The sequence below is a fragment of the Eubalaena glacialis genome, chromosome 17, assembly GCF_028564815.1.
Source record: "Eubalaena glacialis isolate mEubGla1 chromosome 17, mEubGla1.1.hap2.+ XY, whole genome shotgun sequence".
In the NCBI taxonomy this organism is placed as follows: Eukaryota; Metazoa; Chordata; class Mammalia; order Artiodactyla; family Balaenidae; genus Eubalaena; species Eubalaena glacialis.
Genome location: NC_083732.1, coordinates 30,509,558 through 30,536,563, shown reverse-complemented (window position 1 = coordinate 30,536,563; position 27,006 = coordinate 30,509,558). Strand labels below are relative to the sequence as shown.

Below are 27,006 nucleotides of genomic sequence, written 5' to 3'. Positions count from 1 at the left end.
AGGATTCCCTGGGTATGATCATTAGGAGGTTATTGGTGGCTTTCACAATGGTAGTCTTGATGGAATAAGAGAAGTGAGCAAAAGTCAAATCACCACCAAAATTGCCATGAGTTGAAGAATAAATATGGAGGAAGGATGTGGAGCAAAGCAAGGTAGATAACTCTCTTAAGAAGCGTTAGTGTGACAATTAGAGCAATACAAAAAAGAAAACAAAGCCAAGGAAGGTTTTTTGATTTATGACATGGGAAGATAGAGCATATTTATAGGCTGATGTTAGAAGGAACTAATAGAAAGAAATAGCTATAAATATTTTTAAAGTGAGAAAATGTTTAATGAAATTGGCTAAAATTAATATGAATTATAAATATAACATATTTCAGGTGGATTCAAATGAACTAAAGAGACACTACAGGAGTTCTACAAAATTTCAGGTAGGTGACTTACAATTCCAAAATTGTTCAACTAATCCATTCCCATTTTGACTTTAAGTTCCATCTATAAATTTCTACCAAAAAAAAAATCTGCTTCCTTTAAAAATTGTAGACTTCGTAACAAAGTTTATACAGATGAAGTTTTATTAGGCAGAGTTTTTGCTTCTCAATAATTATACAGTATACTTCCTAATATGTGCAAATGTGTAATTCAATATATGGATGTTTACTAGGCAGAACAAAATCTTAGCGCCCACATTTAAATTCCAATTTAAATGTCAACAAAGGAGTATGGGTAATACTTTGTCTTGTCCATACATAATTCTAGCCTCCAATTCATGTAGCATGATGATGTAAAAGTCTACAAAATTGTTTCTACTCCTATTTCTTTCTTGTTCATATAAGCAAAATATATGCTACGGTATAGCACAGGAAACTCTGCTCAATATTCTGTAATAACTTAAATGGGAGAAGAATTTGAAAAAGAATAGATACATGTATATGTATAACTGAATCACTTTGCTATACACCTGAAAGTAACACAGCATTTTTAATCAACTATACTCCCATATGAAATTTTTTTTAATTTTTTTAATAAAAAAATTTTAAAAATAAAACCACTGGAAATTGTTAGAATGGCATAGAGCAAAAAAAAAAAAAAAAAAAAAAAGAAGCAATTATTTAGATAACATGGCATCTTCCTTTTCTCAAATAACAGTATAATATTATTTTTTCACCCATGTGTAGTTTTTTCACTCATAATTATTTACAAAGCACTTTATTATCTTTTATTGTTCTTCCTAACCCCGAGAAATAGGCAGAGATTTGAGGGTGTTCCAAGGTTACCCAATCTGTATGAGTGAACTCCAACCTCCCATTTCAAGGACAACACTTTAGTGGCCTCAAATATTGTTAAAAATACAAATCTGGGTTTAGGTGCCAAATTGTCCCTACTGGCGATCTATAGTGATTAAAATTTCTTTCAATTCGTTTTTATCTCCAACTAATTTTCTCTGTAAAAAACTGCCACATACTTAGACATATTCATAAAAGATCTAAACTACTTTGATGAACCCTACAAAGAGGAAGAATAGTTTTGTAAGTGCCACAGACCTTATTCCAAACACTATCACTTTCTTGAATTTGAATAAGGGCAACTTAACTCATGTATTTAGTTTGGGTTTATAAATGTAAACTTTTACATTTATTTAATTGCAGTCACGTCTTTTGAATTTCCTTAGCACATCCTGTACGTCTTATGGCATTGTGTTATAGCTATTTCTGTGCTTGATTATTCCACCATTAGATTGTTAACTTCTTGTGGACAGAAACAATATCTTACTTCTATTTCAACCCCAACATGTTTTGCAAAGTTCCTTGTACAGAGTACAGTGTTGGTCAGCACTTAATTCAATTTTCTACAATTCATTGAGAAATAAATCATCTCTATCTATACAAATCCACATTAATGTATTAATATCAAACATGATTAATAACTGCATAGAAAAGTCAAGTGAGTATTTGAGCAATTGGATCCTGAAATAGCACTAGACAAATCAACAGTTCTGTGCTCCTGCTTCCTTATTTATAAGACATTATTTTAGTAACTGCTCTGTGTACCTCTCAACTTGTTATGAGGCTCAATATCTGTAGGGTAAAATCAATGAGGTTTGATGATATTACGCAATTTTTAAGCCAATTATTTTAGTAAGTAATTTGTTTATAGTAGCCAACGGTGTGTTCATTCAAACTGAAAGTCCCATTCCTTTTCAATAGCACTAGGCTTTGAAATTGTAGTACACAATTAATTACCTCAATTTTCCATTTCATATGTATGGCCTTACACAAAACTCTTAACTGCTCTTAATTGTCTTAAATAAATTAAATGTTTTTTTAATGTACCCTATTTTTCAAGATGATGTAAAAAATAATGAAAATGAATAATTATCTTATGTAAAAGAATTTTTTATTGTTATCATTGCAATCAGGAAAGTATGCAAATGTTATGCTGTCATTTCACAATTACCAGAGTAATCGAAGGCCAGAATAATTTAAATACATCACAAATTTAAAATATATTATCTTTAGCTATAATAGTATTTTCAATACCTTCTCCCATCGGAACTGATAATTGTAAATGGGACTGATTTCTTTCCTCTCCTCTCTGTTACCCTGTACAGTCTCTGATAGATACGTTCACAGCAGTTTATTGTTAGCAATATGATACAAAGTAGACAGCAGTAGAAAGAACTGAAGAGTCTGGATGAACCACCAACAGTATAATTAGCCCTGAACACTGGAGAATTGCCTGAAACATAAAAATATATCACTACAATGAATGCCCAATTGTTTCACATAAAATCAAGAATGGGCTTGAGTTTCAGTCCAAAAGCCCCAAGTTTAAAACACTATTAAAATATATTTTAACAGTAGCACCCATGCCATCTCTTAAATATATGTGACAGCTCAACAAAATCCCAGAAAATGCAGTGCCTAAGGCAAGATCAGATGCATGAAGCTGGAAATGAAATTCATTGGAAGTAGGCTATGAAATAGTGTTTTCAGGATGCTAATACACCTTTCAGTGACACCATGCATATGAAACTGAAGGCAATTTTGTATTAAACAACAAATAATTCATGGTGACTGGTCAGCCTTTACATACATTGGTATAAATCAATTCGTGTCCTAAAAAGCATGTAAACACAACATAATTGTGAATGTGTTCTTCCAACAGTTGGATGTGGCATCAATAATGCCATTTGATGCTTTCTACCTCTTCTTTGGTTTTAATCCAATATTTAGGACAAATAGGATGTTAAAGGTAAGATAACTATACTTAACTGTCTTCTCATAATAATGGAAATCTTAAAGTACTTTAAAATATCCTAAAAGTATCATATTCTTAATTTTTCCCAAACTATCCTCCATTTTTATGCCCTCATCAATGCTAAGAATTTTAAAAGCTGAATGAAGGAAAAAATCCCTATATCTAGTGATGGAAGTTGCTTTTGGTTGTTTTGAGTCTATATCTCATAACAGCTATTTTTATAACTAAAAATAGGAATGCCTTTGTATTTTGAAATACAGCTATAATTACAAATGAATATTTTATAATTTTATTCTTTTCCACTTGTCACTATTTATTACATAGTCACTGAATGCCTGCAATACTGGCTGTAAAATGAGGGTATTAGTTTAGATGACCTCTAACTTATCTCACTCATCAACAATTCTATAATTATAGAAAAACGCAAGCACAGTTTTGCATAACAAAATTATTTATATACTTAGATACAACTCAAATGTCCATCAAGAGGGAAATAGTTAAATATGTTGCAGTATATGTATAGAGTACTTTGTAATGCAAAAATAAAGAGGAAGTTTTCTATGAAAGACCTCCAAGACAAACTGCTCAGTTAAAAAAAAAAAAGCTAGTTACAGAACAGTTTATAGAACAATACTAACTTTTGTAACAGAAAGGGGAAAATATTCTATTTTTCTATATTACATAAACAGTGGAAGATTACCCAAAAAAATCTAATAAAAATGGTTAACTGAGGTAAGGATGGGAAGCTGGAGGGAAAAGCAGGATGGGTAGGTGCAGGAATAGGAGAAAAGACTATGAAGGTATATATTTCCTATTGTTTTTGAACTATGTGAATCTATTACCTATTCAAAAAGATTCTAAGACATAAATATTTTATAACCCATAGCTTTATCAGATACCTAAGAGGAATCTGAGGAGAGTCAGGATGTGAAATTTCATATAAATTTTTAATACTAGCAATGATAACTTGTATTTCCAAAGACAGCCTTCTTAAAAGGAACACCAAAGATTTTTATCAGTTTTAGGTGGTTATCGCTTTGACACCTTGAGAAGACAAGATGACATAACCTGGAGACTCGGGTGGATCCTGACACAGCTGCAGCTGATATTTATTGAATACATACTTGTAGCTACATACTTTGTTAAACTTCATATTCATTATCTCCTTTATTCCTCCAAACAACCTCATTTTAGAGATGAGGGAAATGAGAATTAGCAGGGTAAAAAAATCTGTCCAGACACACTCTGGTGAGTGGCAGTATCTGGATTCCATCACATATTTTTCTGACTCCAAATTCCTTACTATAGTCAGATGGGCAAATAAACTTCAGGCTGAAGGAGCTTTCCTTCCACGCCCATGATTTTTTCCAAGTCAAGAGGGATCTTACTCTATATTCTCGTCCATCCAAGACAACTCTAGAGACTTCTGTTTTGACCACAGAATGTAGGTCTAGATTGAGCAGAACTTAACGTTCCCAGCAGCTTGGTGGGCTGGCCGTCCGTCAAGTTTCTAGTGTAGAATGGACGTTTCTGGAGGCCACTGCTCAGAGGCAACCAACTTTGAGAGAGACTCAGGTTCCTGTGGATTTGAGTGTTTGCCTGGCATTATAATAAAAATTTATAAAATGCTAACTCTTCACACCCCATCTCTGTGCCCCTTCAGTGTCCAAAAACCTACTCACTATATTAGGTAGTTTTTTTAATAATATAGGAGATCCTGAAAGCCAACATTAATCTTCTTTACATAGCCCCACAGTCCAGTCATCTTCACATAAGTGTGTCATTTTAATGTGCAGTTCTCTAGGGAAAATATCATTTACCTATCTCCAAATTATATATGAGAAAAAAAATTACGAATATAAATTTTCTCCACAGTGAACACTTAAGCTAAATTTTAAAATGTGCCTTTGTGCAAACTTCTGTTAAAAGCACAATAAACAAGTTACCACAAATTGAAATTATCTTAACCTGAATGCTTAATGGATGTTTCCTACTCAGGAATTCTGGAAAAACAAATCATTTGTGTATATTTCTAGTTAAATAGTCATTGCTATTATAGCTGTTTTCTAATTCCAAATGTTCTATTACAGTCTTATCTACATTGGATGAAATTTTGAACTAAATAATCTTTGAACTAAATAATCTCTAATAGCCCTTCCTATCTGTAAGATCCTATGAGTCTAAGTACATTCTCTATTGTCCCCAATTTACAGATGAGGAAACCAAAGTACAGAAATATTGTCGCACAGTTAATAAATGGCAGAGAGGAGATTGGTGTTTGGCTCTGGATTTCATGCTCTTGCTCTTGCATTTTACAGCCTATAGATTAAAAAGAGAAAGTAGAGGGTAAGAGTGCATGTAGGGAGTATCTGTTGCTATAGAAGTGGGTGTAAGCAGAAGAAAACCTTGAGGCAAATAGCAACTGTTTGGATTAGATGCATATAAACTCTATGTCTTTGAACAATGTCAAGAATAGATAACAAATGCTAATATTAACTGGACTTTAAATTTTGTTGAAATAAATACACATTTAATGCAACTTGCTTAAAAACAATGCTAGTGTTGAGCAACAGGATTTAACACCTATTTATGATTTCAATGTATTTTATTACGCTTTTACTATTTTACTTATGTTTTGGGGGGAGGTATGATTTTTAATTATTGTAAAATAAAGTTCTACTACATGCTTTAAAAAAGATAAAAAAAGGAAAGAAATGTTTTTAAGCTTGATTTTCAACAAGCATTACAAACAAAACTATAACTAGAGGGTAGACATAAAATAAAGCAAGAAGCTCTGGAAGTTTGGCGCCTTGTTAAAATGCACTACCCAGAGGAAAATACCACTGACAGACCTTAGTTTTTTTAAGACATGAATAGAATTATTTTCAGTAACAAATAAAGTCTATTTTATATTGTTTTATTTAAATATAATAGATGTATTTAAGACTAATGCACTTTTGGATTTCTTTTGCTTGTTTTCTACATAGTACACATCATTTTTTGAGTTTAATCATCACCTAGAGTCTATAATGAACAAGGCATATATCTACAGGTAAAGTATAACTCAATGTACTTCAGGGCTGGGAGAGAGAGCAATGGTGAAATATTTTAGACAGGACTTGGGAAGAATATGGCCTCCCTGCAAAAGAGAAGGGAATAATCTCAGATTTGGGGCTATGCAAAATATTGGGTTGTGTTCTAAAGTAGATTTGAACATTTTGAAGTGAGATAAAAGTATGAAAATTATATTAGATTTTAGAAGAATACAACACTGAAGAAGAGGACGTATTACCTGCTTCAGTCAGAACAAGGACAGAGAAACGTGCTCTTTCACAAGTTTTTACATCTCTCTCATGACAATTCATTCTAATCTGAATTTTCATTCATTTGCTGTTCTGAACTTAACTTGCCCAGAGACCTCTAGTCAGTTAATCATAGCATAAAATCCCATGAGCTTTTCAGAGATATCCAGTGAAATCAGCATGGTGTATTTTATGGGACTCAAAGTGGAGAGGTGACCCTGGAGGCATATCTTTCAGGGAGTTGACTCATACCATCTGTGAAAAGAGAGGATTTCTTTTTTTCTACTCTGTCAGTCCCAGTCAAGACACTGCAGTCAGAAAACATGTGAAGGCACCATCATTTTATATTGTACTAATGAGAGTTAACAGTTCACAAATTTAAAACAAGGAGATTCAGCAGAGACTTTAAGGAAAAGAAAATGTTAAAATAGGCTGTATTCCAGGAACAACATGAGTCTTACTTTGCATTTATTCTCCTGTCAGAGCCATTCGAACAACTGGATACTTGCTCTTTACTCTGCACATTAATGCCTGTATGTATTATTGGGCTTCAAACTATGAAGGAATTGGAACTACCAGATGGGTGTATGATGGTGAAGGAAACAAGTAAGTTTTAATTTTGAAGGAAACGTTTATTGATTCTTCTTAATTTTATGTTTCAGTGTGAGCTTTCTTAAGCTAGTGTTTTTTGAAACTGTACATCACAATCCATTAATGGGCAATAAAAACTCTTTATTAGTAGGTCAGTATGTTTTTAAGTGAAAGAGGATAGAATAGAGGAGGACAGAATAGAAAATATCCAAGTCTGTCATACCTAGTAGGGTGCGTGGGTGTGTGTGTGTGTGTGTGTGTGTGTGTGTGTGTGTGTGTGTCCTGGATTAACCTGTAAAATGCATTTCTTGCTCAGGATCATGAACAAAAAAGTTTGAAAGCCTCTGCTTTAGACAGCTGAGTGGTAAGGTAACTTTTAATAACTCCTATGCTGATTGTTAGTAATGAACAATGTTAATTATTTAGAGGGCAGATGCAGTGGCTAATTAGTTTACCACTGAAGAGCTTTATGGGTTTATGAGTCAGCTATAACCACTAACTCAATTAAACACTTACAGAGTAACAAGGATCATATACTAAACTTGACAATTAGATATGCAAGTACCCTGACAATAAGAGATTGTCTGAAAATTTTAGTACAGTAGAATCAGGGCTCAATAACGGCAACTTAGTTATTTAACAGTGAAATTTCCTTTTGGTAGATACGAAGGCCTGGCATAAGGTAGATTCCACTAACTTTCTGCTCCAGTGAAATGACATTGAGCCTATTATAAAGCAATGTCCTTACTGGAAAATAGCAGGTCCCAGCATGACTTTGAAGGGCAACTCACAGCAGCCTTGGGGAGAAAAACAATTATAGGATAGAGCAAAAAGAGTAAAAATACCTCACAAAATTACACCCTAGCTAGAGTGAGCAGGATCTGAATGAGGGATTATAACATTTTTTGAACTTTTAACCAGAACTAATTTTAAAATTTTTAAGTCAGAAGGCCCACTGATCAGGGAAATACACACACACACACACAACAAGAAGAAAGTGTATAACCAAATCTATAAGTAATTCCCTTTAGAATGTGAATTAAATATGTATTTAGTTTAATATAAGTAACTATAAAGAAAACTAAGATACCAACTATATTAAATATTGCCTAGAAGTATGTAATTCAACATCATTAGACCCATAAGTCTGATAAGTGTTTTTATCAAATTAGCAAAATAATATACAGTTGCCATCCAGAAAAAGTGGAGCTATTTCTCTTTTCATACCTGGATGCCTTTCTGCAGCATTTCTAGAGAATATATCTTGTTCCCAGTGCCTAGAACATTGTTAAGTATATAACATACACTCAGTATATGTTAGGTATTTAAAGAAGGCAAGAAGGAAGTTTCTTTACTTTCTCTTCCTACTTGCCTTCTTTAAATACCTAACATATAGTGAGTGTATGAGAGAGAGTAAAGAAAAAAGGAAGGAATGACCAAATCTGTATTATAACAAGAAGAGAGAAACCTCAGCTTCAACCCATAAGAAACTGAAGCTACATTGTTCTAATACTTTAGACGTCTAATTCCAGCTATAGTGCAGACCAGATATTCAAAGCCCTCTCACTAAAATACAAGAAGATAAACTACTTGAAATTTTTGTTGTATTAGTTATTGTAGTTACTTGTTATAAGATACATTTCTATATAAATTATAATTACAACAGTTTTCAATGATTGCTAAACTCTCTAGAAAGTAAAAGCAATCTCCAAAGTCTAAAAAACAAATGTGTGTACTGAAGCTGGAGTAGAGTGGTAAGATAATCACTAAGGAACAGAAATAGAGAAGATAACTTCTGAATCAGTAGAATAAAAAGAAGATAAGATTGTAGAAACAACTTAAACTATATCAGTAAGCAGAATAAGTTAATATGAATTAAATTCACCACCTAAAAGAGACTGTCAAATAATATTAGTCAAAATAGACTTTAAAACAAAAATTATTTTAGGGAAAAATAAGGTTATCATATAATGGTAAAAGTTTCAATTCACTATCAATATTTACCAGTTCTAAATGCACATGCACCTAATGCAAAGTACTTATGATGAATCAAAGAAATTCATAAAGCAAAAATTATTAGAAGGAAGAGAAATTTGCAAATACACCATCAAAGTGTGAGACATCAACACACAACTATTGACTGATCAAGCAACCAAAGACAATCAGTAAAGATATAAAAGATTTGAGAACCCATTAAAAAGCTTGATTTAACAAATACAAATGGAACTTTGTACCCAAGAATTAGAAACCACTCATTAATTTTTTAAATTTTTTTATTGAGTTATTGTTGCTGTACAATATTATATGTTACTGCTGTACAATATAATGAGTCACAATTTTTAAAGGTTATGCTCCATTTATAGTTATTGTAAAATATTGGCTATATTCCCTGTGTTGTACAATATATCCTTGTAGCTTATTTTACACATAATAGTTTGTACCTCTCAATTCCCTATCCCTATAACGCCTCTCCCTCCTCCCCTCTCCCCACTGGTAACTACTAGTTTGTTCTCTATATCTGTGAGTCTGCTTCTTTTTTGTTGTATTCATTAGTTTGTTGTATTTTTTAGATTCCACATATCATACAGTATTTGTCTTTCTCTGTCTGACTTATTTCACTTAGCATAATGCCCTCCAAGTCCATCCATGTTGTTGCAAATGGCAAGATTTCATTCTTTATCATGGCTGAGTAGTATTCCAGTGTGTGTGTGTGTGTGTGTGTGTGTGTGTGTGTGTCACATCTTCTGTTTCCATTCATCTGTTAATGGACACTTAGGCTGCTTTCATAGCTTGGCAATTGTAAACAACATTACTATGAACATTGGGGTGCATGTATCTTTTTGAATTAATGTTTTTGTTTTTGTTTTTGATATATGCCCAGGAGTGGAACTGCTGAGTCATATGGTAGTGCTATTTTTAACTTTTTGAGAAACCTCCGTACTGTTTTCCACAATGGCTGTACCAATTTACTTTACCATCAACAGTGTACAAGGGTTCCCTTTTCTCCACATCCTCGCCAACATTTGTTATTTGTGTTCTTTTTGATGATAGCCATTCTGACAGGTGTGAGGTGATATCTCATTGTGGTTTTGATTTACATTTCCCTGATGATTAGCAATGTTGAGCATCTTTTCATGTATCTATAGGCCATCTGCGTTTCCTCCTTGGAAAAAGAAACCACTCATTCTTCTTAATTACTCATGGAAAGATTACAAAAAGTGGTCATTTTCTAGGCCAAAAAACAAGTCAATACATTTCACAGCACTGGTATGATACAGGCCCCATTCTCTGCTCCTTTAGACAGGAGGGTTCTCACCCAAAACCAAAGCTCCAATAATCCTGTTACCAGCTGTCAGGGACACATCCTTACAAATAAAATGTCTTTAAAAGCATCATTTATATGTATTCTAAGATAATTTGCAAATGGCAGTTATTAACATACTTACATTTTCCCACAGTTTTTAAGCATCACCTGCCCCTTCTATTATTCCATATTACCCTTTGACCATGTAAGCTTAAAGCATTTTTTTAGTTAACCCTCGTGATGGTTTCTGATGACCTATAAATTGAAGGTTGCTTATGAAATCACTGGACTTGTAAACTTTCTCCTAGTTAGAATTATGCAGCAACTGTGGGGCATAAGTGGAGCATTGTGAGCATTTAAAATGAGTCATTTATTACTATTTTATTAATCCTCATCAGAATAATAATGTCTGTTCATTTCAATAGAAGACAAGAAGTCATTTTCATTTATACTAAGTAGACGGCATCTTTCATTTGACTGTGAAATTTGACAAAGTAGGAAAGGGCTTACTTAGCTCAAAAGGAAAACATAAGTAGTTAAGGTTATTTGGTACCCAGAAATGTTCCCGATGTCCCTTAATCCATATATACCCCAATTTATTTATTTTCTGACATAAATTTCCCAGTGTGCACAAACCTCTTAGCAAATACCTAGCCTCAATCCCTAACACATAGACTGTCAAAAGAAAGAGTAAAAATAGCAAGCAAGTTTGTCATGGGAATCATGACTTTAGATGGGATGGAGAAAGAGTCAGAATGTCCATATCTTAGTGCTAGGGAAATTTAAGATAACTTACTCCCTTCATTTTACACAGGAGGAAGATGAGACCAGGGTAGATGAAGGTATTAACTCAGGGTCCCCTAGGTACTTCAGTTCAGACACTGACCAAAAAAAAAAAAAAAAGAATGGTCTTTACACTAGACACTAAGACACATGTAACAAAACCTCTCCAGAACAGCAGAATTCAGTAGACCAGAAGGGAGATGAAAGGCAGCTGGCAGCATGTCTGGAAGGGGATTGCATAGATGTGCTCACAGATACAGCCTTCTTATGTTCTTAAGTCTAAGTATGCATAACCTTTCACTTATTCTTTCAGGTCATTTAACAAATATATTAAGCTCCTATTGTGTAATACCTGTCTTTGAGGAGTTTATCTTCTAATGAGACCGTTCTCCTCCATATTCGGTGCCTTCAGTGATAAATTTACAGAAACCTAGAACTAAGATGGATTGGGGTAGTTTAAAAGTCCATTCATAAAGTATCAAATTGGGTACTTTTAAAAGTTGCATGTCCCACTACACATCCACCACAATGGCTAAAATCAGAAAGACTGACAGTACCAAGTCTTGGGGTAAGAATATGGAGGAACTGGAACTCATACATTGTTGGAGGGATAAAATCTGACAGTTTCTTTTACAACTGAATATAACACCTACCTTAAAAACAAAAATTGCAAGCCTGAATATTTACCCAAGAGAACTGAAAATATATGTCTAAAAAAAATTATATAAGTATATTCATAGAATGTCTATTCACAAGAACCAAAAACTTGAAACAGCCTAGGTGTTCATCCGCAGGAAGATGGATAAACATACTGTGCCATAGTCATGCAAGGGATAGTGCTTAGCAATAAAAAGGAATAAAGTACTGATACACACAAAAACACAGCTAAATCTCAAAAACATTATTCTGAGTGAAAGACATCTTACACAACAGTGTATATACTGTGTAATTTCATTGTGTGAAATTCTAAAGCAGGCAAAACTCATCTGAGACAGAAAAAAAATTAGAACAGTAGTTGCCTGTGCGGGCAGGGATTGACTGGGAAAAGAGAGCTTTTTGGAGTGATGGAAATGTTCTCTGTCTTGATGGGTTTCTGGGTTACACAAGTGTATGGGTTTGTCAAAATTCATCAAATAGTATCAGATAGTATACTTAAGATTTGTGTTTTCAATGTATGTTCAAGATTTTAAAATAACTCTTTACCAATACTTAACTCTAGTATATATATATATTTTTCTGAAGTATATTCTAACTTTTATATATATATATATATATTCTGAAGTATATTCTGAGTTTTATATATATATAAATATTCTGAAGTATATTCTGAGTTTTATATATATATATATATACTCTGAAGTACTGTATTTAGGAGGAAGTGTCTACTGTCTGCAAATTACTTTGAAATGCATCCAAAAAATAAGATGGATTGATGGATGGAAAATGGAGGAATATGTGACAAAGAAGGTAGAGTAAAATGTTCATAATAGAATCTAGGTCGTGGATATACGGGTGCTCACTGTGAAATTCTTTCAGTTTTTCTGTTTGTTTGAAATATTTCAAAACAGAATGTTGGGGGAAAAGTTTAATGCTGCATTTGTTTCACAGAGGAAGAATTTCTATTTTCACACTAAATTTTTTTTATGGTTTTATGTCAAGTTCTGCCTTAATGCTTTAACTTGGGGCTGTATATATAGAACCTGTAAGATAGCTCAGGTATTAAATCGGCCAGATAGAATCTGCTTGAAAAGATCTATCTGCCCAGGGTGTAAATATTAGAGGTGGATACACTTGACTAATTAAGCTAATCCTAGAAAACCGATAAGATGCCATCTAATTAAATTACAAATCTTACCTTTGGTTGTGCATGTCTGGCTGTAAGACATGACTGAGAAAAGAATCCCAAAATAAACCTCAAAGCAGCCGGGCAGAAAACTTCCAATTAACATAGCAGACTGTTTCAGTATGAAAAAATAGTTCGAGGCTAACCCTTCAGATTTGGAAAATCAATGCCTAAGTTTTACATTTAATTGTTATTTTCTAACATCCATAAATAAGAAAATGAGAGAAAGTAATTCATGTGTTTGTTCCTCTTAACACTGGAGGGACTTTGTAGGGGATAGTAATCCCAACACTTGAAATAGAGTTGCCATGTAGGGAGAGAATCTGGTCCCTGTCTCACTCTTGGGCTGTATTGGGGTCAATAAATTTCCTTAATTCAAAGAGACCCACAGGTCCAGGACCTGTGAAAACACTAAATCAGGTAACAGGAAATTATAAATTGGAATTGAAAAGTTAAAATGCAATCCATAAAATTAATTCCATACTTCTTCAAGGTGGTTCTCTTTGACATCAAGTTCACTATAATATTTGTAAGTCCAAGGAAGCCTGCTAGAAAAAATATTGCAGAGTAGTAATATTTTTATTCTCTTGGCACAGAGGTTTCAAACCTTACCAAAGAGTTAATTATTTGTCTGTTCCTATATCTACCAGGTAAAACAAACAGACAAACAAAAAACTCATGTCCTTCAAAAGGTATTAAATATCAAAACAAGTGATTTCTTTCTAGATCTGTTTTTATTTGAATACTGACTTTAACTGCAGTTTGATTCTTTCTTTGTAAACCTCAACTTCTTAGTATTTGAAGATCTGAAAATTGTAATCTATTTTCACAAGAAAAAGACCATCCTTGTTCAAAGACAAATGTACCATTACTTAAATTGCAAATGTTTATGTCTCACACGCAGACAAGAAATAAAAGCCTGACTAGGGCGGATTCTGTAAAAAGTGCTGCTTTTCTGTGTTTACTCTGGAAACTAGAATAGCTAGCTGGAACCCACTAAATCCAAATGTCTCTCTGTAACAACATCTGAAGATGTTCTCTATATATGGGACATTTTTCTTCAAGGATTCAGTGGAAATGTCTGATCCAGACCATGTTAACAGAGCTGTATGGAATATACCCAGTAGTATACCTAATTGTGTATCAAAATTACAATATATATATATACAATGGGGTTGTAATACTAACTTCTATTCCCACCTCACTCTGGATACATGAAACCCTTGACCAAATATAGCTAAGTGAATCTTATATGTTCTGTCCTAATCTTTATCATATTCTTTTCTATTGCCCTGGTTCCTGATGTTCTTCCCATCTGGGCTATTATGATCTGTCTCTCCATTTGCAACTGCACGAGTTAGGTACAGAATCTTTACCAAGTATATTTCTGAGCATAATTGGTTTTCTTCAATACTAAATTTCTAGATAAATTACCTATTACGACCAAGAGTAATTCCCCTTTTAAGATATAACTAAGTTCTCCTCTGTCTCTGCCATGGTTTATATATTCAATAACATAATAAGATATGAGTAGAAAATAGAGAAGTATATACCTACTTGCTCTACTTCCCATCAGTAAAAAATAACTGGTTCTAAACTATAAAGGGCTCTCCCATCTCCATAAATACACTTGATGTCTACAATATTCCACACTAATCACTAGTGGGGTAGTTTAAAGGTAGCCTCACATTCTTTACTGCTCCTCTTATTGAGAGGTATATTCAAATATCCCTTCCCTTGAATCTGGGCTGGTCTTAGTGACTTGCTTGGCAAATATACATGGCAAGAGATTAAGACATTGCAGGGCTTCTGAGTTATAAGAAGCCTTATAGCTACTGCCTGGGCTGCTATCACTCTGGGGGAAACCAGCCACCAGACAAAAAGTACATCTACCCTAAGACTTCCATGCTGTAAGGAAGCCCAAGCTAGTCATATGGAGAGACCGAATGAAAATACCCAGCCAGCCCCAGCTGTTCCAACCATTCCAGCCCAAGCTCAGACTGTGAGAGAAGATACCCTGGGCATTCCAAACAGATATAACATGGAGAACAGAGGAACCCAGTCAACAGTTAGAACCAAGGCCTCCGAAATTTGGCCTCAATCAAGTCCTCCCAGTTGTCTCTAACTATTCAAGTCACCTGAGGGTCCACTCATCATAGAGCATGGATGAGCCATCTCTGGGGGGCCTTTTACAAAATACCTGACCCACAATATGATAAGCCTAGTAAAATAGTTGTTGTTTTATACCACTAAACTTTAGGATGATTTGCTTTGCAGCGAGAAATAAGTGGAACAGCTAGTAAATACCCTCCTTGGGTTTGTTTAGTCATTTCATGATGTTTATCAAGAAGTTTACATTAAAAAGGAAGTTTACATTAGTATACATGGTATTTGTTAATGCTGCCTACAGAAAGAAAATCTTGATTAGCAGGAAATGTGTTAAAATCTAGTAGTAATCTATAATTCCAAGCATAGTGGCATTTTACTGTTATAGTAAAGAGCAAAATGTATATCTTCTCTTTTCACAGGTATCTGAGATGTTATTATTGGGCAGTTCGAACTTTAATTACCATTGGGGGCCTTCCAGAACCACAAACTTCATTTGAAATTGTTTTTCAACTGTTGAATTTTTTTTCTGGAGTTTTTGTGTTCTCCAGCTTAATTGGTCAGGTAAACTGAGATGTGAACCCCTGGATACACAATGCTGTCATTTTTGAAAGTCTAACAAGTCCTTATAAACTTTACAGAGAAAAAATCAAAATCTATCTGGTGTTTTTTTACTAATTTCCATCTATTTTGATGAATTGAATGGGGATGTAAATGGATCAACATTGCCTTTCAATTTTTAAACCATCAAATTTTTCAGAAGACTTGTACACAATGAGTGTTGGGTTAGACTCTCAGAGAGTCACGTTTCTAAGTTAACTTCTTACTTGGTGTTTCCTGAAAACTTTAGAAGCTCTCTTTTTTTACTTAAACTTAAAATATTGTCATAAAATCCCTGGCTTAAAATCAACTTAAAAAGTCATTTAAACCAGAGGCTACCAAATGCTGTCTAAATTAATTTAATTAAAAAATCATTGGTTCATAAATGTTTATTATGGTATCTCCTTGCCTTATTCTCAAGGAATCACAGTCTAGTAAGAAAGTAAAACAAATACCCAAATAACTCTATTGCAAGGTATCTGCCATTTGCAAGGGATAGAGCCCAACACCTTTGTAAATTCCCAGATTCACAAGAAATAAAAAGCTCGCAGCATAGCATCTTTAGAAGTTATACTTCTTTGTAAGGCACTTTACATATTATATGTCTGAGAGCAAAAGCCATATTGAGATTTGTGTACGGGGTAAATAGTTAGACAAAATCACAAAATGATTATTACCACTAGATAAATTATTGGTTCCCACTCACCACACTGACAGTGGTATGAATAAAACTCATGCTTTAACAAAATTTAGCAATGAAAACTATTCATTATAACATTTGAAGTTGATCACAAATAGAACTCAAATCCTACATCCATGAATGTCAAGGGGCTGCTATCCTTGGTAAGTTCCAGAGGAGAGTGTGAAAGCTCTGTATTAGGTCAGAAAAGGGGAGCTTCCCAGGAGGTTTCATAGAGGAGAATGTATTTTAAAAACCAGATAGGATTCAGTAGTTATAGACAGATAGTTCAATCAATCAGAAACAGTGTGTGAAAGATAATGATAAAGCACAAGATATGTTTGAGAAAATAGAAAAAGTACCAGAATGACGGGAGTGAAGGACACCTATAAATAAGGTTAGAGATGTATGTAAGGACAAGATATTTTAAGGGCTCTGAATGTTAAATTAAAGATGTTGAACTTTATCCTAAGGGCAGTGGGAAATCAGTCAGGGAAGGATTTTTAACAAATAAGAGATTTAAGAAAGATTAATCAAATATAATATAAATTGGAAGGGTCATACAGTTTTAAAATGTAGGTTTTATTATCATTTATGGATGGTGAGGCCAACAGATCAGGAGACCATTTACATTGAAAAGATGATCTGTTATACAAACAGATCCAAGAAGAGGGGGTCACACCTTGCCAATAGGGCTACATAAGGAGGCACAAGGAAAGGAACTGATCAAGCAGGGTAAAGGGGTTTAAGATTGGCCAGTTTGGATAATTTCAGCAGGCTCTGGGGGTGTAGGGACTGTCTCTAATTGCCTGGTACCTGGCCCTGGAGTAATTGGGGCAGGTGGATAGTAGTCTAGAATACGAGAGCTCAATAAAGAAGGTTGTTGGGAGTATGGGCTCAGGGTTGGCTATTTTGCATATGAAAGGCACACTCCCAGTAGTTTGCTACCTTTAGGAATCAGCTAACTCTGGGAGGGATAGTCCCAGAAATCAAAGAATCAAAATACAGAAAATAAAAAACATGGTTAATACAGGTGCTCAGGGATATGGCAGCTTCAGCCTGAACATGGTAATCGAGTAGAGAGAGAGAGACTGTAAAGGAAACTCTATTTAGAAAATGTTTAGGTTTGGAAAATGAACACCAAGCAGTTAAAAACTATAAGCACAAATTATAATCTTAATGCCTGGGGAGATTACATTAACAGTGATTGAAAATAGGAAGCTGGTGGGGACTTCCCTGGTGGTACAGTGGATAAAACTCTATGCTCCCAATGCAGGGGGCCTGGGTTCGATTCCCCCCACATGCATGCCACAACTAAGGAGCCTGCCTGCCTGCCTGCCTGCTGCAACTAAGACCCGGTGCAACCAAATAAATAAATAAATAAATAAATATTAAAAAGAAAATAGGAAGCTTGTTTATAGAGAAATACAATTAATTTGAATATAAATGGAAAAAATCATCTTATTTAATAAATTTTTATAAAATATATGTGAGGTAGCCAGATCCCCTTCAATGTTTTCTCAGTTTTGAAGTTGAGTCAACCCCAGTTTAAAGAGATTAAGAGGCAACCCTAATTCATACATGTAATTCATGGTCATATGATAAGGCCATATCATATTGATAAAAATAGTAAAATCTAACATGTATTTAGCACTTACTATGTCCAAGGAAATTTTTACAAGATTAAAAACTATGTCCAGCTCCAGTTAAAATTCCATTCAAAGTGGTCTTTGGACTAACAGTAGAAGCATCACCTGGGAAATTCAAAATTCAGGCCTCATCCCTTACCTACTGAGTCAGAATTTGCATTTTAATGGGATCTTCAGGTGATTCATATGCACATGAAAGTTTGAAAGGGCTGCTTTATACACCACACTGCACCTGCCTTTACAGTGACTTTGAGGATCCAAGGAACAAGAAGAAATATCAAGCCGCTAAAAATGTAGGACTAGAGCCAAAAAGAAAGATTGAGGCAGGAGATAGAGATTTGTGCCTTAACTCTCACAGTGAATAAAAGATGCTGAGAAGGAGAACAGTTAGAAATGAAAGTAAGAAAGCCCTGGACAAAACCTCCACTTGTTCAAAATTCCCGCATATAACCACCCCAAGAACTACATCCTGGATGTGATCATCTCATTTTAACTGCAATATTCTATTCTCACATACAACTCATAGAGACTGACATTTTCTTCCTCTAATCTGGAACACACATCATAGAATATATGTCTTCTTCACCTGCACCATCAAAATTCAGCATTGCACATAAAACATTCAGATTACTCTCACTACAAATTCTCCGCCCCCAACACTGATCAATAATGCTTTGAATTGTCCTTGGATCCCAATTTAAAACTCTATTAAATCTCCCAACCCAATCTCTGATATCCCAATTCTCAAGGCCTTAGGTGACTGGGTAATGTTCATCATCTGTCAGAAATGGCTTGGAAAAAGGAGATCTAGGAACTGAGGTGGTTGAAGAATAGCCCTCGAGGAGTAGGTTAGAAACTGAAAAAGTATCCAGTTTGACTCTCTGCATAGCTCCTCGGGCAGACACTTTCGACAAGTATAAGAACCTATTAACTCTGAAATGGAAATTGAGGAAGGCATCACAATAAAAGAGCCATTTGATCTAGATCTCAAAGAATGAGTAGTTTTTCCATAAGCAGAAAAGGCTAAGCTACTAGAATGAATGAGCAAAAGTGAGGCCCAGGTTTTCCTCCGTATTATAAACCCACAGTCAAAGCAAATTTACAACCACTTGCTTCCCTCTATGTGAGAGGAAGAGTCAAGCTATATATCTTTTCTGTGCTGAGACCTTAAAGATCAGCTTTTAACCTAGAGTGGGTTTTCATGGCTGAGTTATAAACATCCAAGAACTAAAACCTGACAGTTCCTTAAGTATTGTCACAGCAGTAGATGATGCTTCAGTAATTTCAGCACATTTCAACTTCTGCTGAATACTATGCCTTAAGCATAATGAGATTTGATCTTATCTGTCTAAACAACACAAAGGGAAGTATAGAGGTTGCAATTTCGTGATGAATTGAGTCTATATAGCCAGCCACACTGCAAAATCTATGAAGGATGCTTTCTAAGCGAGACTCACCAAAATGGACTCGCCGTTCTGCCAGGTAATTGCTCAACTTTCTTTGCACATTTCTTGCATAAGCACAGCTATATAATTTTTAAAATATCAACTAACATCTTTGCAGTAATATACAAGTTTGCAAAGAAGATTGGGTGCAGTCACATGCATTATGTGACTGAATCCTCACAAAAACCTCACATGGTAGGTAAAACAGGTTCTATTGTCCTTATTGGGTCAGAAAGAGGATATGATTTGCCCAATATTTTATAGGTAAATGGCTGAAAGTAGGACCCAATATCAGTGTGTTAAAAATCAAGTAGTCAGGGATTAGAATAGAATGTATCATGTGAGAACTCTTAATTCAACTGGGCTTATAGTAACTCTGCTAATTCCTCTGCTGGGTGTGGAGTGACCATGTTTGTGGTTTTAGATGCAAGATGTAATTGGGGCAGCTACAGCCAATCAGAACAACTTCCGCATCTGCATGGATCATACCATTGCCTACATGAACACTTACTGCATTCCTAAGATTGTGCAGAATCGGGTCAGGACTTGGTATGAATATGCATGGGAGTCTCAAAGAATGCTAGGTAAGCACGGCAAATTACTGACTAAAGCCCTGTAAAACATGTCCTATAATGAAAATCCTATAAGGTAGCAGTGGCAACTAATTGGGTTTGAAAAAGATTGGGAAACAACCAAATAATCTTTAAAGCATTAATTTAATACCATGGGCTTTTTTTCCTTAAATATTCAGACATAACTTACGGGTTATGCAAATCCTTCAAGAGCAAAGGCTAAATTTTATTCAGTGCCCACCAGATGCTAGATATTATGCACATTAGCTCATATAATCTTCATCAAAAAAAAAAAAAATGGGGAAAATTTAGTGTCATCAACCCCCTCTTAGGAGACAAGGAAATGGAAGCTCCTAACTGAAAAAATTGGCCAAGGACACAGAGGCCTTAGGCAAATGGCCTAAATGGAACTGAGACATGCACCTGTTCTCCTCTAAACCCTTGCTCCCTCTGTGATATCATCCTCTTCCCAGAGCCCAGTGAGTGCTCAGAACAGCAATCGTTCAAGCCACTTTCAACCTGCTACAGGTCTCCTCTAAGAGACCCTTAATCATTCGTGGTGCCTACTATTAGGACTATAACACTGGAGTTAAAAATAATGTTTACTAAAGATGTAAAGTAAGTTAAAGATAATGTGCTAGGTGATGTTGAGCAGCTTAAACAATAATCAGATTCAACTTTTAGTTTGCTCCTCACCATATAAAAATAGGAATTAGTGCTACTGAGAAGCCAATAAAGCTACTGCCCTCAGAATGCAAATTACAATGCGAATCCCAAATTGGAAGAATCAATATTGTGAAAATGACTATACTATCCAAAGCAATCTACAGATTCAATGCAATCCCTATCAAATTACCAATGGCATTTTTTTACAAAATTAGAACAAAAAATCTTAAAATTTGTTTGGAGACACAAAAGACTCCGAATGCCAAAGCAATTTTGAGAAAGAAAAAGTGAGCTGGAGGAATCAGACTCCCTGACTTCAGACTATACTACAAAGCTACAGTAATCACGACAATATGGTACTGGCACAAAAACAGAAATATAGATCAATGGAACAAGATACAAAGCCCAGAGATAAACCCATGCACCTATGGTCAACTAATCTATGACAAAGGAAGCAAGGATATACGATGGAGAAAAGACAGTCTCTTCAATAAGTGGTGCTGGGAAAACTGGACAGCTACATGTAAAAGAATGAAATTAGAACACTCCCTAACACCATACACAGAAATAAACTCAAAATGGATTAGAGACCTAAATGTAAGACAGGACACTATAAAACTCTTAGAGGAAAACATAGGAAGAACACTTTTTGACATAAATCACAGCAAGATCTTTTTTGATCCACCTCCTAGAGTAATGGAAATAAAAACAAAAATAAACAAATGGGACCTAATGAAACTTAAAAGCTTCTGCACAGCAAAGGAAACTACAAACAAGACAAAAAGACAACCCTCAGAATGAGAGAAAATATTTGCAAATGAATCAACAAAGGATTAATCTCCAGAATATATAAACAGCTCATGCAGCTCAATATTAAAGAAACAAACAACCCAATCCAAAAATGGGCAGAAGACCTAAATAGACATTTCTCCAAAGAAGACATACAGATGGCCAAGAAGCACATGAAAAGCTGCTCAACATCACTAATTATTAGAGAAATGCAAATCAAAACTACAATGAGGTATCACCAGTTAGAATGGGCATCATCAGAAAATCTACAAACAACAAATGCTGGAGAGGGTGTGGAGAAAAGGGAACCCTCTTGCACTGTTAGTGGGAATGTAAATTGATACAGCCACTATGGAGAACAATATGGAGGTTCCTTAAAAAACTAAAAATAGAACTACCATATGACCCAGCAATCCCACTACTGGGCATACACCCAGAGAAAACCATAATTCAAAAAGACACATGCACCCCAATGTTCATTGCAGCACTATTTACAATAGCCAGAACATGGAAGCAACCTAAATGCCCACCGACAGATGAATGGATAAAGAAGATGTGGCACATATATACAATGGAATACTACTCAGCCATAAAAAAGAACAAAATTGAGTTATTTGTAGAGACGTGGATGGATATAGAGACTGTCATACAGAGTGAAATAAGTCAGAAAGAGAAAAACAAATATCATATATTAATGCATATATGTGGAACCTAGAAAAATGGTACAGATGAACCAGTTTGCAGGGCAGAAACTGAGACACAGATGTAGAGAACAAACGTATGGACACCAAGGGGGGAAAGTAGCAGGGCGCTGGTGGTGGTGGTGTGATGAATTGGGAGATTGGGATTGACATATATACACTAATATGTATAAAATGGATAACTGATAAGAACCTGCTGTATAAAAAAATAAATAAAATAAAATTTAGAAAAACAAAACAAAACAAACAAAAAAACACAAAGTTTCTTAGAAGCAGATAAGAATCACTGGTTGTTGACGGTAGGACCTTATCTTCTCCTTTCTGCCAGTCTTAAGAGGTTCCAACCACAGGTTTAGAACCTCTTCCTGAATCTAAATGACAAAAACAACAAACTTTTTTCTTAAACACACACAGCTATTCCTGCGGGCATCTCAAGCAGAGAGGAAGAGGAGGAAGAGGGGCAGTAACAGGCTCTTTCCCTCTCTCCCTGTGGACACTGCTCCAACTCCTTCATTTAGGAAGGAACTAGAGACAAACAGCCCTTGGAAACAAGGAGCTGTGTTTTTATAGAAAAGATTTTCATATTTAGAATCAATGTTGGAATCAAAATAAGGATATAGTATAGAAATTTTTTTCTTTTCTAAATGGATGCAAGAAAACATCAAAAGTAATCAGCTCTCAGAAACCCATAATATACTGTAGACTAAAAATGGGCAGTTTTATTCATGGACCATTTTATGAGCCTGAAGGTCCATCATTTAATTCACATGTAGAAAAATCTTTAATGTATTCACATACTACATTGAGTTAATAAGTAAGTAAATAACAATAATTTGAATTTACTCACTTAACAGATTTCTTCTTTAGATTCCACTCCCAGCTCAGCCACCCACCACTTATGCACAGATGAATAAGTCACTTACAGCCTCTCTGAGTTTCAGTTCCCCTTTTGTTTCTTCTTTCTGGAAAGTAGAAATAAGAATACTTATCTTTAGGGTTGTCATGAGGGTCCAATAAGATCATGACAGAACTCTGTAAGCTACATGGTATTCATTATTCTTTGCCATCCTTAGGATGTTAGGGCTGGTCTGCAGAATCAGAAGATAGGAACTAGATCCTTTTCCCATCCCAGTTTGTTCACTAGCCTTTGTCCCATCATCACTAAGCTTTAAAATTTCAGCAAACAAAAAATTCTGGTATTATTCAGAACTGTTATGTCACCAATATTGAAAATACTTCTTTTCTTTCATGAAGTAATAGTGCTATTATGAGAAATATGTATGTCCAATAGAAGCAATGAAAATATAGACTGTGATGCAGCTGTTTATAAAAAGAGTTGACATTTTGTTTACTTTATTTTTTTAATTGTTCTTGAACTTTGATGTTTTTTCCTTAATTATTCTCCTTTATGGATTGATGTGTTTATCTTTATGAAGATGAATCCAACCTACTTGAGACACTGCCAACTACAATGCAGTTAGCCCTCACCATTGATGTGAACTTCAGCATCATCAGCAAAGTCGACTTGTTCAAGGCAAGTGTTTTTCAATTCATAGGAAGGCACCATATCAATTTCTCTGTAAAAATCAAAGCTCTTGCTGAATTCTTGGTTGACAATTTGTTCTTTGAGCATTTACACTATATTGTCTCCCTGTCATCTGTCCTCCATTGTTTCTGATATAAAATAAACTATTATTCTTATTGAAAAAAAACAAAACAAACAAACAAAAAAAGCTCTTGCTGAATACAGCATTTATGGTTTTTTTGCCTTTATGTTTACAACATCAAAATAATCTGGAGAATTTATGTGAAATTAGAGTCAAATAAACTATGGATCTCTCTTCAGCAGACGACTTGTTCTTTAGAAGCCTCTCTCTCCTAACTGGTGTCAAAGAAGAGTTCTTCAAGGTCTTCTTGCATTAATTTAAATATAATTAAATTCTACAGCTCTATGTCTTTGTTACTACACATGTCATCTCCCATTTACAAATATGCCTTGGCAATGCATGGCAAATCAGGTCCCAGATTAGCTCTGGATTGGCCTGACAGTCAGAGAATCATGCCTAATCATGTCTCCAATACAAATGCTTAGGATTTAGATTTTTTACATGGCCAAATTCAAATTTAGAGGGTTTTTTTAAAAGAAAAAATGCATAGCAAAGAAAATTTGAATGTTTTTAATTTTCTGCCCTCTTCTCAATGCATTTTACTATATGGAAGTTTCTCTCACCTAACACTTATTCTGTGTGTGTCATTCACTGATTCATCTATTTAATTAATTCATTCAACGAACATTTATTAAGTTCCTACTATGTTCTAGGCACCATTTTAGCCACTAGGAATTCAACTTCTAAAAACAAATACTTGCACACATGGGGCTTAAATTCCAAAAGACAGGAATGAAAAATAAATATATAATATGTGTGAAGGTGATAATGCTATGAACAAAATTAAACAGATTAAAGAGGATGAGGGAGGTACTGGGCATGAAAGGTCTGCTCTAATGAAGTGCAGTTGAGCATCTGGGCAAAGGACTGCAGGATGCAAGGGAGTGAGCCATGGAGATATTGGGAGTGGGAAAGGAGGGATGGACAGAGAGGGAATATTACAGGAGGATGGACAAGATGAAGCCCTGATCTGGGAGGCTGGAGCAAAGGCAAAGTGATGTAAAGCAAGAGTAGTCAGAGGAAAGTAAAAACAGGAAGGATGAGTCAGGGGGGCAAGTTAATGGAGGGCTTTGGAGGCTGTAGCATAAAATTTGGATTGTACTCTGAGATGCAAAACCCACTAAAAATCTTGAGCAGAAGATGATCTACTTGAGATCTGTTTGAAAGGGATTTTTTCCTACTCTGTGGAGAGTAGACCATGGAAGCAAATATGGAAGTCAGGGAGGCCAAAGAGGGATAACATCTATAGACGTCTATAGGGATGATGGTGATCAGACCCAGAAAAGTAGGAGCAGAGTTAAAAAGTGGCCAAATATTGGATGGATTCAAAGGAAGAGCCCACAGTTTTTGCTGTTTGATTTTGTGAAGGGAGAGAGAGACAGAAATGAAGGATGATTCAGGATTTAAGCTGAGGAACAGGAAGAACAAAGATACCATTTGCAAAATAGGAAATTTTTGAGTAAGTGTAGGGTGAGGAGGGTAGAAATAGACTGTTTTTGGATGTGTTGGTTTGAGGTGAGAGTTAGACTTCAGATGGAATGTCATGTAGGCAGTTTGATAAATAAATCTGAGTTTAAGGGAGAGGTCCAAGCTGGAGCCATAAATTTGGGCAAATCAACATATTGATGGATTTTAAGCTAGGGACTAGATATTATCCCCTGTTATGTAACCCAGACAGAAAGATATGCCTTGAAAATACATAATCGATACCATTGTGGGCAAGATGAAGAAGCAGACGCTGTATAGTAAAATGGTTAGGCAGAGTCACCCTCGATGTTAGGTTACCGTACAGTGTCCTAAACGGCCTTAGGAAGGAAGAGAGGGGATGGGAGGGAGGATGCCCTGGGGTCAATTCCTGGAGATTATAGGAAAGTAGTTTCCTAATTGGAAAGTGGTTCCCAATTTCTAGTGCGAGTGCCACAGTGGAAGCTCTGGTGAGGTAGAAGCACCACGGAATGTATTCAAACAGTTTTCTGATCTTCTACCAGGGAGACTGGGAAAGGGATTTCGACCTTGGTTAACAGGTTCATCTAGATAAATGGTTTTCAAGCTGCAGCTTGCAATTCATTTAGGGATCATGAATTCAATTAAATGGGTCACAAACAGCATATAAAATAGACAAGAAAATATCAGAGTGCCTCACACATAAGTAAGGGTAAGCATTGTATTACAAAATTTTTGTTTCAGTTATTTATTTTTTTAATACACATATACATATCTATGTGTGTACTGGGCACAATGTAAATGTCTTTGTTGCTATAAGTTATGGTCAAAAAAGGTATGAAAGCCACAAGGCTAAATTAACAGTATTTTTAAATGCTATAAAACTTTTTACAACTTAAGGACTAGCTTAATTGAGAATAAATGAGAATAAGTGAGAACCAGCTACATTTTAAAGAAAACAAAAGCTTTAAATTATATACCAGTGACTTTTATGGGATTACCTCTGATCTGGGAAGTTATCAGTTTTCAGCCTCAGAGTTTTTTCCTTTGTTTTTACATATATTTTTGGAAATCCATAAAATCAGCAGCATCTGATTGAGAAAAAAATGTTAAACCTTCACATGTTGCTAACTTACATAAATATAGATTCATTTTTTCCTGACGTTTCCATTAAAGATGTAGCTCCTTCCAGAAAGAAACCATTTCCATTTATATTTCTGTTAAATGAAAAAATTATTTTTTTACCTAAAGCCAAATGAAGTAGAAAATAAACAGGTATGGAAGCTTTCTAAATTTATTTCTTTTCTAAATCTTGCTAAGACAGTCTTAGTGGTTTGCACAAATCTGTTATTTTCTTAGGGAGGAAATATGCTGACTAGGGATCTTATATGCTTACCTCATAAATTATACCCAGTTGACTCGTGTTGCTTCTGATTCAGTCACTGTTCACTGAGAGCCACCTATGGCCTCAAGGGGCTGAGGCACAAAGGAGGAAACCTTTGGAGCGTGTGTGCCCAGAGGATGCTCAGGAAGCTTCAGAGTGAAAAGGGGGAGGCTCCCGGGCAGGAGCCTCATTATCACTCATTAGGACCAAAGCATGAGGTG

General features: G+C 35.1%; 1 protein-coding gene across 1 annotated transcript in view; it reads left to right on the top strand.

Annotated features, from left to right (window-relative positions):
* The window catches only part of CNGB3 (cyclic nucleotide gated channel subunit beta 3), a 196,303-nt gene that overhangs the window by 91,518 nt on the left and 77,779 nt on the right, over positions 1–27,006 (top strand). Inside the window, exons 7-13 of the mRNA XM_061171725.1 lie at positions 381–431; positions 3,169–3,255; positions 6,249–6,313; positions 7,047–7,169; positions 15,613–15,754; positions 19,988–20,147; positions 23,728–23,825. Coding sequence (XP_061027708.1) covers positions 381–431; positions 3,169–3,255; positions 6,249–6,313; positions 7,047–7,169; positions 15,613–15,754; positions 19,988–20,147; positions 23,728–23,825 — 726 coding nt within the window. The remainder of the gene's footprint in view (positions 1–380; positions 432–3,168; positions 3,256–6,248; positions 6,314–7,046; positions 7,170–15,612; positions 15,755–19,987; positions 20,148–23,727; positions 23,826–27,006) is intronic.